This window comes from Gorilla gorilla, chromosome 2 (genome assembly GCF_029281585.2).
Source record: "Gorilla gorilla gorilla isolate KB3781 chromosome 2, NHGRI_mGorGor1-v2.1_pri, whole genome shotgun sequence".
NCBI lineage: Eukaryota > Metazoa > Chordata > Mammalia > Primates > Hominidae > Gorilla > Gorilla gorilla.
Window position 1 is genome coordinate 135,158,873 of NC_086017.1, and position 14,673 is coordinate 135,173,545.

A 14,673-nucleotide genomic window follows, 5' to 3' on the forward strand; every position below is an offset into this window, starting at 1 on the left:
TCATTAACTTTATTGATTCTTTTGTCAATAAGGAAAAGAAATGAGAAATTATTTTAAAATAGGGCTGGGAGGCAGAATTCTAAAGATAAAAATTATAGAATGAGAGTCCTCTAAATTCCTGTCTTCTTTTCCTTCTTGTCCTTAATAATAATTAAAGAAGAAAAAATAAAAGCCCTGAACAAATGCCTGTGATGTGAGGGTAGCTGAGGCTGGAGGGCCCAGGATAGTGCACACAGCACAAATATCGACCCAACCTCTACAGGAGCCCCAGCCTGAAATAAATTCTCTGACACTCAGAAGTAAAGAATGGTCCTTTCGTCCTTTCTTTACTGTTGGTGTAAGTAGATGGAAGTGTAATTCAAAAGGGAGAATAATCTCCAAATCATGCACGTTTGCCTTTGGAAGGTGATGTTTTTATACTTAAGTGTGAGTTGTTACAGCCCTGATGTCTCTCTCCTGACCTTTAGACACAAATCTAACTGCCTACTGGATACCTCCCCTTGAAACTCTCATAGGCCTCCCAAACTCAGCACATCTAAAATGGAACATACAATTTCCCACCCAAGCTTCTTACCTTCTTCTTTAGGCAGCATCTGTGGTGGTACTTTTTATTACCAGGACTCAGGGTGCCATGCCAGGAGCCTGGCTGTTCTCTCTAGCTCTTCCCCACCTTCTCCTCTCTAAACAACCAAGTCCCCAATCCTGCTCCCAGTAGCTCTCAAATCTGCCAATTTCTCAGACTCTACTGCCACTCCCGTAATCCAGGACTCCGGGTCCTCGCCCTCGTCAGGATTTCAGTAGCAGCCTTCTAGCCATTTTCTCTTCCCTTCCAGTCCACATCCCTCACTGCCATCAAAGCTCACTTCACACTTCACTACCCAGCTTAAAACCTCCCACCAGCACCTGGCAGCCGACAATGTGTGGTCCAGGTTTCCTGAAGCCTGTGTGCAAGGCTCTTTGTGGTCAGTCTGTCCCATCTGCCTCCCCAGCCACACTTCCTCCTTGATGTCAGGCTCCAGAAACACAGCTGAGGACCCTTCATTGCCCTCGACACAGTGGGCTGTCCCAGTTCTGTCGCTTTGCCTGAGCATGCATCCCACTGGCCTTCATCTGGCTGATTCCTATCTGAATCAAGGCTTGACTCAGGTGTCACCTCCTCTGAGAAGCCTTCTCTGCTCTTCCCCATCTCACTCCTCAAGGATAGGTGAGGTGGCCTCTTCTGTGCTCCCTCAACAGCCAATATTCACCTCTATCTTATCAGTAGATGTTTTTTTGAGTTGTAATTTTAATCACATTGTGTGCCAGATTATAATAAAGTTGTATCTGAGTCCACGTCAACTTTCCACATTAGCCTTTAAGCCACTAATACTCAAGAACCATATTTTAGTCATTTTTGCCTCATGTCACCTCCAGCAGTCCCTAGCACATAGCAGGTGTCCCATAAATACTGGTTGAATGTAACTGAAGTAGTAACTCACTCTTCTGTTCAAGGGACATAATTGGATAAGGCTGCAGTTCTGGCTCCGGAAAGCTGGTGCAATCATGGCCACTTCTTAGCCTGTTTCTGTTCTCAGCTGTTTCCTGCTTCACTTTGCAACTGGGCTGTGGCCTTTAGTCCACCCCAAATGGAGTGTGAGGCTTAAGTAGTGCAGTTCTCTTCTCCAAATGTACTCTTTCACACCTTTCTTGGCTTTTGCTGACTTAGCCATTGTTTTTTGGTCCCCAGCATGTGTGACTCACTGAGCTGAGATGATGAGGAGCCTCGAGCTGTGGCACATTGGAAATGGTTGAGTTTCCAGGTCCTCACCCTCATCAGGATTTCTGTAGCAGCCTCCTAACCATTTTTCTCTTCCCTTCCAGTCCGCATCCCCTTGGGGAAGAGAAACTGTAAGGGACATATGATGGCTATCTTCAAATATTTAAAGGGCTGCCTTGAGAAAATAGTAGAATTTTCTGCTCTGGACAGAATATTACAGAAAGTCCAACTTAAACTGGCTTTAATAATAAAGAGGATTTATTGGCTCAGGTCCAAGGAAGTCCAGAGACAAAGTGGAAACCAGACAATGCTCAGCCAGGGCTCTGCCTGCTTCCTGCGGTTGTCTTGGCTCCACCCTTTCTCTACCCATTGGCTTCACCCTCAGGCTGCCAGAAGAATGGCTGCAGCAATTTGAGGTCAGAGCCACATACAACAATACTGGAAGAAGAGAAGCCATAACTAAATAACTAGGATTCTGTTTTCCTAGAAGTTTCTAGCAAACTTCCCTCACGTTTTATTGTACTAAATTGGATCACATTCTTATATATGAGACAATCCCATTGGTTGGGAAATGTCATGCACTGGTTGGCTTAGGTCTGGTGTCCCAAAGAGCCAGGGGTTCTGGTCAGCTCCCATTGAAGTATGTGGGCTGCCTGGAAGAGGGCTGGATACCTAAGTGAAAACCAGGGTATGGAGCTAGGAGGAGGAAGATGGCTTAATGCCCACTGTGCTAGCACCAGGTGGTACTTATACTATGCTTAAAACCCTCATCTTCTGCTTCCCAGTGGGTTATAGCAGAAACCCAGGAATTGTGAGGCTGTAGAGTTATGAGAAAAGCTGATTCACTTCAGAATCAATTCAACATTGTGTGTGGCTGGGCAGTGTATAAGGGGGGCAGAGGCGAGTAAGGATGTCCCTGTTGCTTCCTTCAAAGATTTCTCTCTTCTACTAGTGCGGCAGGAGATGCATTAAGCCTCCCAGCTTGTCTCCTCAGCACCTGTCCCTAAAGCAAGCATGCTGGTAATGGTAAACAGCTTCCTCTCCCATCTCCCGATTATCTCACTCATTTTCTCTTTTTCCCTTAGGCTCTGTAATGCAACACAGCGGCTGCTGGTGGGTTCTTACGCTAAAAGTGAGGGCTCTCCTGAGAAATCAGGCTGTGGCCCACCCCATTAAGACCCCGAGACTCAGAACAATAACTGGTTCTCACTGAGCACCAGCAGGAGAGCTTTTTCCCCTTCCACTAGCTCTGAAAGTTTTGCCCTATTCGACCCATGACCATTCTGATTATGCTGTGCCTTCTTGTCCTCTCTAGATGTTTGACTGGATAAGCCACAACAAGGAGTTATTCCTCCAGAGCCACACGGAGATCGGAGTCAGCTACCAGTACGCCCTTGACCTCCAGACGCAGCACAATCACTTTGCCATGAACTCCATGGTGAGCTGAGGGGCTGTTCTCAGCACTGCCTCTGGGAGTGGGAGAGTGGGGAGAAGTGGGAGGAGGGACAGAAACAGACTTTCCACCCGAGGAAGAACTGTGGACATGCTGACCCTTTGGTGTTCCATTTGTTGGAATGGGGATGAGTGCAGGGCATGTGGCCAGCCAGCTGTTCCTGCAGCAGATTATGCCTCCAGATCCTGCTTTACACAGTGAAAGAATGTGTCCCGGGTTGTAGGAGACATTGGCTCAGCTCAAGTCTAGAAGGGCGAGTTCCACCAGTTCCACTTCACTGACTTAGCCAACGTTTTTTGGTCCCCAGCATGTGTGAGTCACTGATCGGGGATGGTGAGGGGCCTCAAGCTGTGGCACGTTGGAAATGGTTGAGTGACCCGGGGCTGTTTAGACTGGGGAAGAGAAACCCTAAGGGACATGTGATTTCTGCCTTCGAATATTTAAAGGGCTGCCTTAAAGAGAAAAGGGTAGAATTGCTCTATGTTTGTTTAGAAGGCAGAAATGTTCAGGGGATGGCAGTTTGAGGGGGAGGCAGGATGTGGCTTGGAGCAGGAGGTGGGGTGGGATGCAGTGGGAGACAGTGAGCTCTCCATGATGAGCAGTGTTCAGGCAGATGCTGAACACTCAGAGAGGGATGTTTGCTAACCGTTTGGCCAGATAGAACTACTTTACCTCTCTATGCTTCAGTTTCCTTATGTATAAAATGGAAATAATAATAGCTACCATATAAGGTTGTTGTAAGGATTTAATGTGTTAACTGTAAAACAATGAGAACGGTGCCTGGCACATAGTAAGTCATCAGTAAATGCTGGTGTTATGATAATGATAAGGATGGAGGAGTTCACTCCAGATGACCACTCTTATCCCTCATAAACCTAACACTTCGGGATATATTTTTGTTTTCCTGCGTGGCTACCCCAAGATTTTATTTCAAAATTGTGTCTGCTCCTTGAAGCCATTGTATTTCAAACTCCTGCAGCCTAAGAATGCCTATCTCCTCCACCAGCTCTTTCTACTTGAATTATTGGTCCAGAAGAATAGCTCCACCATTCCTCATATATCTGAAAAACAAAGACAGCTTATCATTGTAGCTGGTGATGTTGGGAGTGGGGCAAGTGTTAGAAAAACAGAAACAAGGTGAATCACAGAGGCCAAGAAGGAAGAGAATTTCATTGTCTACGAGGCTCTTTTAAATATGCTATGCACTAGAGTTAACACACTGGAGAAGAAATATTTTAGGTTGGTGCAAAAGTAATTGCGCTTTTGCCATTACTTTTAATTAAATAATTCTGGCCTCAAGTTGTTCACTGTCTAGCTAGAGAAAGAAAAGTAGATAATCATGGTGCAGCTTGATATGTGCAGTGATAGAGATATGCTGAGTTAACTAAGAACCTTAAAATGTCAGTGGCTGAAAACAACAGAGGTTTGTTTATTGTTCCTACCACACACCCATCCCTAGCTTGTAGGAGCTCTGCTTATCATAGCCACCCAGAGAGACCTGGGCTGATGGTATAGTCACCAGCTCAGATCTGCCAGCTCAGATGCTGTCAGTCTTGCCAGGCAAAGCATGTACCCGAGGACACATGCTGGACACATGCTGGCTCTGAAACCTTCCAACTAGAAGTGACACATTTGCTCACATTCCATTGGCCAACACCAGTCACAGAACCACATCCAATTTGAAGTGGCTGGGGACATTGTGCAGTCCTATCACGTGCTGGGAAGGAGAGCGCAGGATGGTTGTGAACAGCTCTAATGACTAGCACACTGAAAGATGTTAGGTAGAGGTGAACATCATGAGACTTGCATAGAAAGATCACTCTGGCTGAAGAAATGAAGGTTATGAGACCAGGCAGGGAAATCATCAACACTGATTGTGTTATCAGTCTTGGCCACAACACAGTCTTGTGTCTTCATCTCAATGTAAAGACTCATTTTCTTCCCACTGGTCTCCTGTAGATATTTCTCATTTCTGTCTCCCTTTAGTGTAGAGCAGCAAAGCAATTGGTAACAGGTGATTAAGAACGTGAACTCAAATCTAGTCAAGTCTGATTATTTGTGTGCCTTGTGGATTTTCCCTGGTGAGTTTTACAAATTCTGTGCCAGAATTTTCACATTACCCAACAGCCTGGCCCTAAGGCAGACAAACTCATTTTAATAAGAAACAAAGACAACCATAATTAGGGAGGTAAATCCACCACCAAGCCCCTAGAAACAGTGAACTGCAAAGTTAAATCAAAAGAGCCTTTGGTTTTGAATTATCCGTAATTATCTTTGAATTAACTGCTCTTCTCTGCTAGTGTGGATAACTGAGAGTTAACAGCACATCAAAAACCTTTCTTCAGACAGATTTACTGTTGAAGTCTCCATTTTTTAGGACAAAAATAAGGGAGGAAATTTACTGAAGGGAAGTATCTTCTGGAGCTGGAGAGAGAAGAGAAGAGATTTAGTATACAACAGCCAATTAGTGTGTCCCAGCCAATCTTGTAGCCTCCCTCACTGTGAATGCACACAGCACTCAGAGGCTTTCTTGGCCTGATTAGGCTGGATCTCCTCTCTGGCTTCAGGGTAAGGGAAGGGAAATTCCAGGGTTTTTGGATCAAATTGCCTGCGCGCCTGTGCTTGATAAACATGGCCTGGTGCCTTTGTTAAATGGGAGGTTTAAGGTTTGTTATTAAAAGAAACTTCCTGCAAAGAGGGAGGTCAGCATCCCAAGCAGGTGAAAAGAGGGAATTACAGATTCCTTTTCTCTGGCCTTAGTGATGGATGTTGCTGCCAAGAAACACATGTATGCAAGTGGCTACTGCTCGAACTCAGTGACTACAGGAATGATCAGTTACTCAGGGGAAGTGGGAATGTGGATTGTTCTGTAGATTCACTGCAGCGTTTCTGTTCTTGGAAATTATACACACACACATATACATATACATACACCCACACATCCATTCATGTAAATGTAAATATAGCATACTTTGTTTTAGGCCTCAGGTAAGTCTTTTGGTATTGAATCTTATTTTACCACACGGAAATAGGCCAATGGTTCCTTATGTTTCAGGTAGTTCACAGATCCCTTTGAAATCAAATGAAGGTTGTGAATCCTCTCTTCAGAGAAATGTATGCATAAACACATTTTTAAAGACAGTTTCCGGAGATTCAGGGGAATCCTAAAACCTGTCAATCAACCTCCCCAACTTAAGGTTCTAAGAACCTTATCACTTCTTTATTCACTCATTTAACATATAATTAAAGATCAGACATTGCATTGGATACTGAGCATATAGTGGTGAACAAGACAGAGATGATTATGTCTCATGGAGAGTCCAGCAGAGAGATAGATGTTAAGTATATAATCTCACAAATAAATATATAATTACAAACTAATAAGTCTTATGTTGGAAGAGTAAGGGATGTTAGGACAGAGTTTAAGAAAAGGACTCAATTTAGATGAGGGGGTGGTCAGGTCAGGTACATTTTTCAATCAACAATCTGCATTGACTTAATGTTGATTGTTCATTCATTGATAGAAATTAATGGCCTGTGAATTGAAGTAACTCTATAATGTACCAAAGAACTTATAATTTAAAGAAGTCCTAGGTATATCATTTTGTCAATGAAAATAATCAACTAATAACTTACCTGTTCTGTTTTATTTTCACATGTCAAGTGTTTATACATTGGTTGAAGACCGAATTCCAGCAAAGGTGACCATTACTGAGAGTATTAATTTGCTAGGGCTGCCATAACAATGTCATGGACTGGGTGGCTTGAACAACAGAAATTTGTTTACTCACAGTTCTGGAATCTAAAAGTTCAAGATCAAGGTGATGGCAGGTTTAGTTTCTCTTGAGGCCTCTCTTCTTGGCTGGCAGATGGCTACCTTCTCACTGTGCTGCCACGTGGCCTTTTCTCTGTGAGCACACACCCCTGGTATCTCTCTGTATGTCTTAACCTCCTCTTTTTATGTAAAGATACCACTCAGACTGGATTAGATCCCACCCTAATGGCCTCATTTTAACTTAATTACCCATTTAAACACCCTATCTTCACATGCAGTCACTTTTTAATGGTACTTGGGGGTTAGAACTTCAACATATAAATTTTGGGGCTCTGCAATTCAGTCTGTAATAAAAAGAAATAATTGCATATCATTAAATCACAGAAGAAAAATCAGAAATTTTCTAAATTTTATCTATGAATTGGTACCAGGAGAGGCCATCAATTATTAACATACCAAGAGTGTGGGAGTGATATCCTACTAAATATGGTACATAAATAAAATGAAAAAAGTTAAAATTGGCTGATCTTTAGATTTTTTGTCATAACATGTGTTTTTGAATTTCCCACTGGGAAACCCAGTTCTTTTGATCTTCAATTAATAGTAATAATAACAGCAACCCACCTACTAAACCCAGTAGGAAAATTTTCTGTTGCTTCTTACAGTGCCTCAGACAACCAGCTTTCCTGAGCTCTCTGGGGCCTTCCTCTTGTTTAATTCTGCATTCTGTTGTGGAAGCCTTTTGCATAAATTTTCCTTCCCCTGATTGTGGCCTTCTACTCTGATGGGAGTATGGGCAGATGGAAGTGAAGTTGGGTGGTAATACGCACAGAACAGTCATCTAACCATCTATGTTCTGGTTCTTCATGCGACTCGCAGGAGTACATGCAAACATAACACAATCTTATTTACAATTTTAATTAGCTGGTTCTTTGGGAAAAATAAATTGCTAATGGCTTCTGTCTAGAGTTTTAAAATATGAAATGATATTCATTTTCTATTATGACTGTGAGGATTCACAGTAGTGATAACAATGTGCAGCTGGGCGGGAGGAATCCTTTCTGCTGCAGCATGCTTGATAGCTGTTTTAATCCCACTAATTTGCTCGCCAAAGGCACATATTGCCACTTGATGGTGTGCAAATCAGACCAGTTGCAGAAAAAAAACTACAGTGTGTTCTCTCTTTGTTTTGAGGGAAGGTTACAAATGACAGCACCAAGGAAAAATCAGATCTGGTATGAGAAAAATCAAGATTCTGAGGCAGTCAGGTGGTCTCCCAACTCTAATCTCCCAACCCTAATCTGAGAAACCTTGCCCCAAGCCCTCTGTCATCTTTGATTCTTGGCAGCCCTAAACCATGATTCTGTGGCACTTCCCATCTCCAAACAGGCAGCACTTTTTAGAATGTCAGAATTTCTAGATTTTGTTGTAAACAAGCACACACACACACACATACACTATTGTAATGTTTAAGTAGCCAGTGTTTGACACTGCCATAGCTGCAAAGCCCCTTAGTAGACATAGAACTTGTTTTAAAAAAATGAAGAAGAAGAGTTCTATCTTATCCAGTAAGCATTAGTCTTTTTAGTATAATTTTTTCTCAAAGAATCACATAGGGAGCTTGCTAAACATGCAGATTTCTTTTTGATTACCATCCTGGTTCTGGAAAATCATAATCTCTGGGAGTAGGACCCCAGGATTGTAAACAAGTTCCCAAAGTGATCTATATGCACGTTAAATCAGAAAACTATTTTTCTATGAAGATCTATATGTATTAAATAATCACTTTCTAAAAGAAAACATTATACATTCTGAAGGACAGTTCACTTCCAGCATGACAGTGTGAAGAACTCTGCAAACCTGTTATCCATTGAAACTAGTGAAAAATTTTAAAACAAGCATTTAAAGTATCGGAAATGGTCCAAAATGCATACAGCAAATGAAAAACGTTTATTCAAGAACATACACTAAAATTCAATAAGAACAGTGAGTCTGTGGTATTTGAACCAAGACCCACTCTCTTCTTTTTCCCTCCCAACTCAGTAAGTTTGAAACTCCACTCCAGAAAGCATCAACCAAGAACACAGGGTTCCTTTACCCTCCACCCTAGTTCCCAGTTGAAGGAGTATCTTCCCAGGTGGGACATTTCTTATCCTGCCCCAAACTACGTGTTGCTGAAGCCAAGTTCTGGGTGAATGTCCCCCGGAGATGGAGACTCCCTTCTACCCAGCCCTCATTCTTAGAACAGTGGCTGTGCAATGTGTGCCAGGGCCCCAATCACCCTTAGGCAGAATTTCCATGTTGGGAGAGATAAGCCAAGAAGACCTGAGGCTATTCATCTCACTCCACTGAGCATTGAGCTCCTAAAGTGGGGGTGTCATTCAGGAAAGCACACCATTGTCCCCAACCCCAGCTCTAGAGCTGCAGCTCAGAGATTTTGCTTGGGGTAGAAACAAACTGTAAAAAAAGAACTCTAAATCTTTCCCCAAAGGAACTGATTTCATGTGCAACAGAGGATGGAAAAGTTTAAGCCACTTCCAAAAATGCTCTTAGGGAGGTTCTGGTGAAAGCAAATTAGAAGATTGGTAGATCCATTGGCGACATAGGCAGCATTTCAGGCAGGTTAGTTTGCCAGAGAGAATCAGGGAAAGAGATCTCCTGGGGCCAGAACAAATTTCAAGCATTGACTTCAGGAACTATCTCTTCAAAGAGACCCAAATTTAATTGCATATATCTGTGGAACCACTTATGCCCCAGTACATTGTTGAAAACAATAGAGCAATCAGCTTGCAATTAATGGAATTAAATTCCGTTGACAGCACCAAGGAAAAATCAAACCTGGTACAAGATCTGGTACCAGCTGGGTGTGGTCAGGGAAAGAAAATCAGAGCACTGCCAAAGCCACTGTCATTGCAGGGTGCCTGTGAGCCTATCCAATGCTGTACTCCCCCTGGGAGCAACATTGGAGTCTTCTTACTGTGGAGCTGTCGGGGAGTGGGAATAGATTTCAATAATCCAGTCACTAAACAAATAAGCGAATAACAACAACAAGCTCCAAAAGAAGTGGGAGACCAGTACCCAGAGTTGCTGCTATATGACCTAAAATGTCCAATTTTCAACAAAAAAATTATGACACATGCAAAGAAACAGGAAAGTATGACCAGGAAAAAAAGGATTAAAAATATGCACTAGAAAAAAAATAAAAAACAGTCGATAGAAATCACCTGTGAGAGCAACCAGATGTCAGATTTTACAAAGACTTTAAAATTGCTATTATAGATATGTTCAAAAAACAAACCATAGTTGAAGAATTAAAGCATAATTACAATGTCCCCATCAAACACAGAATATCAGTAAAGACATTATTATTATTATTATTTATTTTGAAATAGGGTCTTGCTCTATCACCCAGGCTGAAGTGCAGTGGGACAATCATGGCTCACTGCAGCCTTAACCTCCTAGGCTCAAGCAGTCCTCCCACCTCAGCCACCTGAGTAGCTGGAACTACAGGTGCATGCCACCATGCCTAGCTGATTTTTCTATTTTTTGTAAATATGGGATTTTGCCATGTTGCTCAGGCTGAGAGGCTTTTTTTTTTTTAAAGGAAATATGGAGCTGAAAAATACAATAACTGAGACAAAAATTTTTTAGAGAGGCTCAATGTAGATCTGAACTGACAAGAAAAAACAGAATTAACAATCTTGAAGATAAACTAATAGAAATTATGCAATATGAAGAACAGAGAGAAAAAAGAATGAGGACAAATGTACAGAGCTTCAGGAAAACATGAGACACCATTAAGTGCACCAACTGCTATGCATAATGGCAGTACCATAAGGAGAGGAGAGAGAGGAAGAAACATAAAAAATTATTAAATTATTAGATGAAATAGTGGCTGAAATCTTTCAAAGTTTATTTTAAAATATTTATGGCCAGGATGCTCAAGAAACTCCAAGTAGGATAAATTCAAGAAGATCCACAAGCAGACACATTATGGCAAAATACTGAAAGCCAAAGACAAGGAAAACCTTAAAAATAGCAAGAGGAAAATGACTTCTCTGTTACAAGGGAACCTCAAGAAGATTAAAAGCTGATTTCTCATCAGAAACAATGGAGGTCCAAAGGAAGTAGGACAACATATTAAAAAGTGCTCAAAGGAAACAACTGTTAACCAAGAATACTATATCCAACAAAACTATCATTCAAAAATCAAGGCGAAATAAAACTATTCTGAGATAAACAAAATCTGAGAAAATTTGTTTCTAGCAGATGCACCTTATAAGAAATAATAAAGGAAGTTTTTCAAGCTAAAAGCAAGTGACCCTTGATGGTAATTTGAATCTACACCAAAAGACAAAGAACACTGATAAAGGTAATTATGTGACTATAAAAGACAGTATAAACACACATTTCTTCTCCTTTTTTCTCTTAATTGATTTCAAAAGCAATCATATAAAATAATATGTACATAATATATTGTTGGGCCTATAACATAAAAATGTAATATGTTTTCCAGTGATAGCACAAAGGAGGTTGGTAGGAGAAAATTTGTAGTAGGCTAAGGAAATTAGTCCAGATGATAACCTGAATCCACAGAAACAAATACAGTGATTCAGAAATGATAAATAAGACTAATATGAAAAAAGCTATAAATATATAGTAATCCTCCTTTTTTGTCTCAGCTTCTATAAAAGACATAAAATTACAGAAAGTGATACTTATAACAATCTAATGTTTGGTTTGTAACATTTATAAATGTAATATGTATAAAATATGACAAAATGTGAGGAAAGGGAATAAAGCTCTATAGGAGTAATATTTTTATGTCTCACTGGAATTAAGTTAATGTACAGTAGAAGCTGATTCTGATAAGGTGTATATGGTAAGCCCTAGAACAATAGCTAGGAAAATAACTCCCAAAATATAGTGAAAAAAATCAATCAGTAAAGATACCAAGATGCTACACTACAAAATACTCACTTATGCAAAAAAAGCAGTACAGGGTAATAGAAGTATAAAAAAGACATATAACATATAGAAAAAAGTCAAATGGCAGACATAAACTCTATTAATAATGACATTAAATGTGAAAGGTTTCAATAATCCAATCAAAGGTAGAAATTGTCAGACTGGATTTAAAAACCAAGATCCAGTTAGTAACACTGTCAAAAAACATTTTTAAAAAATATAAGACCCAATCTAATTGCTGTATACAGGAGGCACATTTTGGATTCAAAGATATAAATAGATGGAAAGTAAAAGGATAGAAAAACATGTATTATGCAAACAGCAATCAGAAGAATAGCCAAGTGACTATATTAATAACAGATTCTTAAGTGCATTTTAAAAGAACAGCAAGAAGTTACTAAAGATAAAAAGCAACTTTTTAAAGAAGAAGAATGTCACTCTATCAGGAAGATGTAACAACTATAAGCACATATACACCTAACAAAAAAGTACCAAAATACACAAAGCAAAAACTGACAGAAATGAAGGAAGAAATATACAATTCAAGTGTATTAATTGGAGACTTCAATACCCCCTTTTAATAATGGATGGAACAAATTAGCAGAAGGAAATAGAATACCTAAACAAAGAAATAGAAGACTATAAGCCAAATTGAACCAACAGACATCTATAGAACACTCCATCCAACAATAGCAGACTATATAATCTTCTCCAGGACATGAAACATTGTCCATAATAGACCATATCCTAGGCCAAAAAACAAACCTCATGAAATAAAAAAGGATAGAAAGAATGCCAGATATTTACCCCATCACAATGGAATGAAATTAGAAATCGGTAACAGAAAGAACTTCAGAAATTCACGAATATGTGGAAATTAAATAACATCTTCCTGAATATCCAATAGCTAAGAGACAAAATAAAAAGGAGAATTGGAAACTAATTTTAGATGAATGAGATTTTTGACACATCATACCACAACTTATGTGATACAGCTAAAGTTGTGCTTAGAGAGAACATATAGTTGTAATGCCTATCTTAAAAAAGCTAAAACAAAGTTCTCAATAACCTAAACTTCCACTTTAAAACACTGGAAAAAGAAGAGCAAACGAAACCTAAAGCAAGCAGAAGAAAGGAAATAATAAAGATTAGAGTAGAAATTAACTAGAGAATAGGAAAACAATAGAGAAATTTAATGAAACCAAAAGCTGGTTTATTGAAAAGGTCAACCAAATTTACAAACCTTTACCTAGAACAACCAATGAAAAAAATTACTAGACTCAGAAGTGAAAGAGGGGATATTATTACTTTTATTACTTACCTTACGAGAAAATAGTATTATAAAGAGATGCTATAAATAATTGCAAGCCAATAAATTAGATAATAAATGAAATGGACAAATTCATAGAAAGATAGTAACAACTGATACTGATTCAAGAAGAAATAGATAATCTGAATAGACCAATAGCAAGTGAAGAGATTGAATTAGTAATCAAAGAAATATTCTCAAAGAAAAGCCCAGGCCCAGAAGGCTTCATCACTGAATTCTACCAAACATTTAAAGAAGAATTAATACTCATTTTTTGTAAGCTTATATTAAAAAAAAAAAAGATGAGGGAACATGTCCCAGCTTACGAGGCCAGTATTACCCTGATACCAAATCCAGATAAATCTGTCACACAAGAAAACTACAGACCAATATCTCTTATAAATATGGATGCAAAAATTTCCAACAAAATACTATCAAACCAAATCCAATTAGCCAGACATGGTGGTGCTCACGAATAGTCCCAGCTACTTGTGAGGCTGAGGCAGGAGAGTTATTTGACTCCAGGAGTTTTATGGCTTTAATGAGTTATAATCGTGTCATTGCACTCCAGCCTGGGGACAGAGCAAGACCCCGTCTTTAAAACAAACAAAAAGAAACAAAATCCAGCAAGATATAGAAAGAATTACACACCATGACCAAGTGGGAGTCATCCCAGAATTGTGAGCTTGGTTTAACTTCAGTAGGAAAAAAAAAAACAAAAATCATGTGATCATCTCAATAGACCCAGAAAAAGCATTTGACAAAATCCAACACCTATTCATAATAAAAATACTCAACAAACTAGGAATAGAAGATAACTTCCTCAACCTGAAAAAGGGCATCTACAAAAATTCACAGCTATTGTTATACTTAATAGTATACTGGATACTTCCCCGCTTAAGATCAAGAACAAGACAACGACACTCTTGCCCCTTCCATTCAATATTGGAGGGTCTATTCAGGGCAATTATTCTGGAAAAAGAAATAAGAGTCATCCAAATTGGAAAGAAGTAAAACTATATTTTCAGATGATACAACCATGTATATGAAAAATCCCAAAATATTCAGTAAAAAACTATTAGAGCTAGTAAATAAGTTCAACAAGGTTACAGGATACAAAATGAATAAACAAAAATTAATTGTCTTTCCATGCACTTAAAATGAATAATTTGAAAATGGAAATAGGAAAAAAATTCCATTTATAATAGCATAAAAAAGAATAAAATGCTTGGGAATAAATTTAATGAAAAAAGTGTAAAACTTATACTCTGAGAACTATAAAGCATTGTTGAAAGAAATTAAAGATACAAATAAATGAAAAAAAATCTCATGTTCATTGATTAGAAGACTTAATATTGTTAGGATGGCAATACTCCTCAAATCTTTGATCTATAAATCCAGTATATCTCTAT

At 39.3% G+C, this 14,673-nt stretch overlaps 1 protein-coding gene across 26 annotated transcripts in view; it reads left to right on the top strand.

Annotated features, from left to right (window-relative positions):
• The window catches only part of KALRN (kalirin RhoGEF kinase), a 688,751-nt gene that overhangs the window by 260,800 nt on the left and 413,278 nt on the right, over positions 1-14,673 (top strand). For all 26 annotated transcript variants that reach the window (XM_031009044.3, XM_031009045.3, XM_031009050.3 and 23 more), the window contains exon 6: positions 3,072-3,194. In XM_031009044.3, coding sequence (XP_030864904.1) covers positions 3,072-3,194 — 123 coding nt within the window. The remainder of the gene's footprint in view (positions 1-3,071; positions 3,195-14,673) is intronic.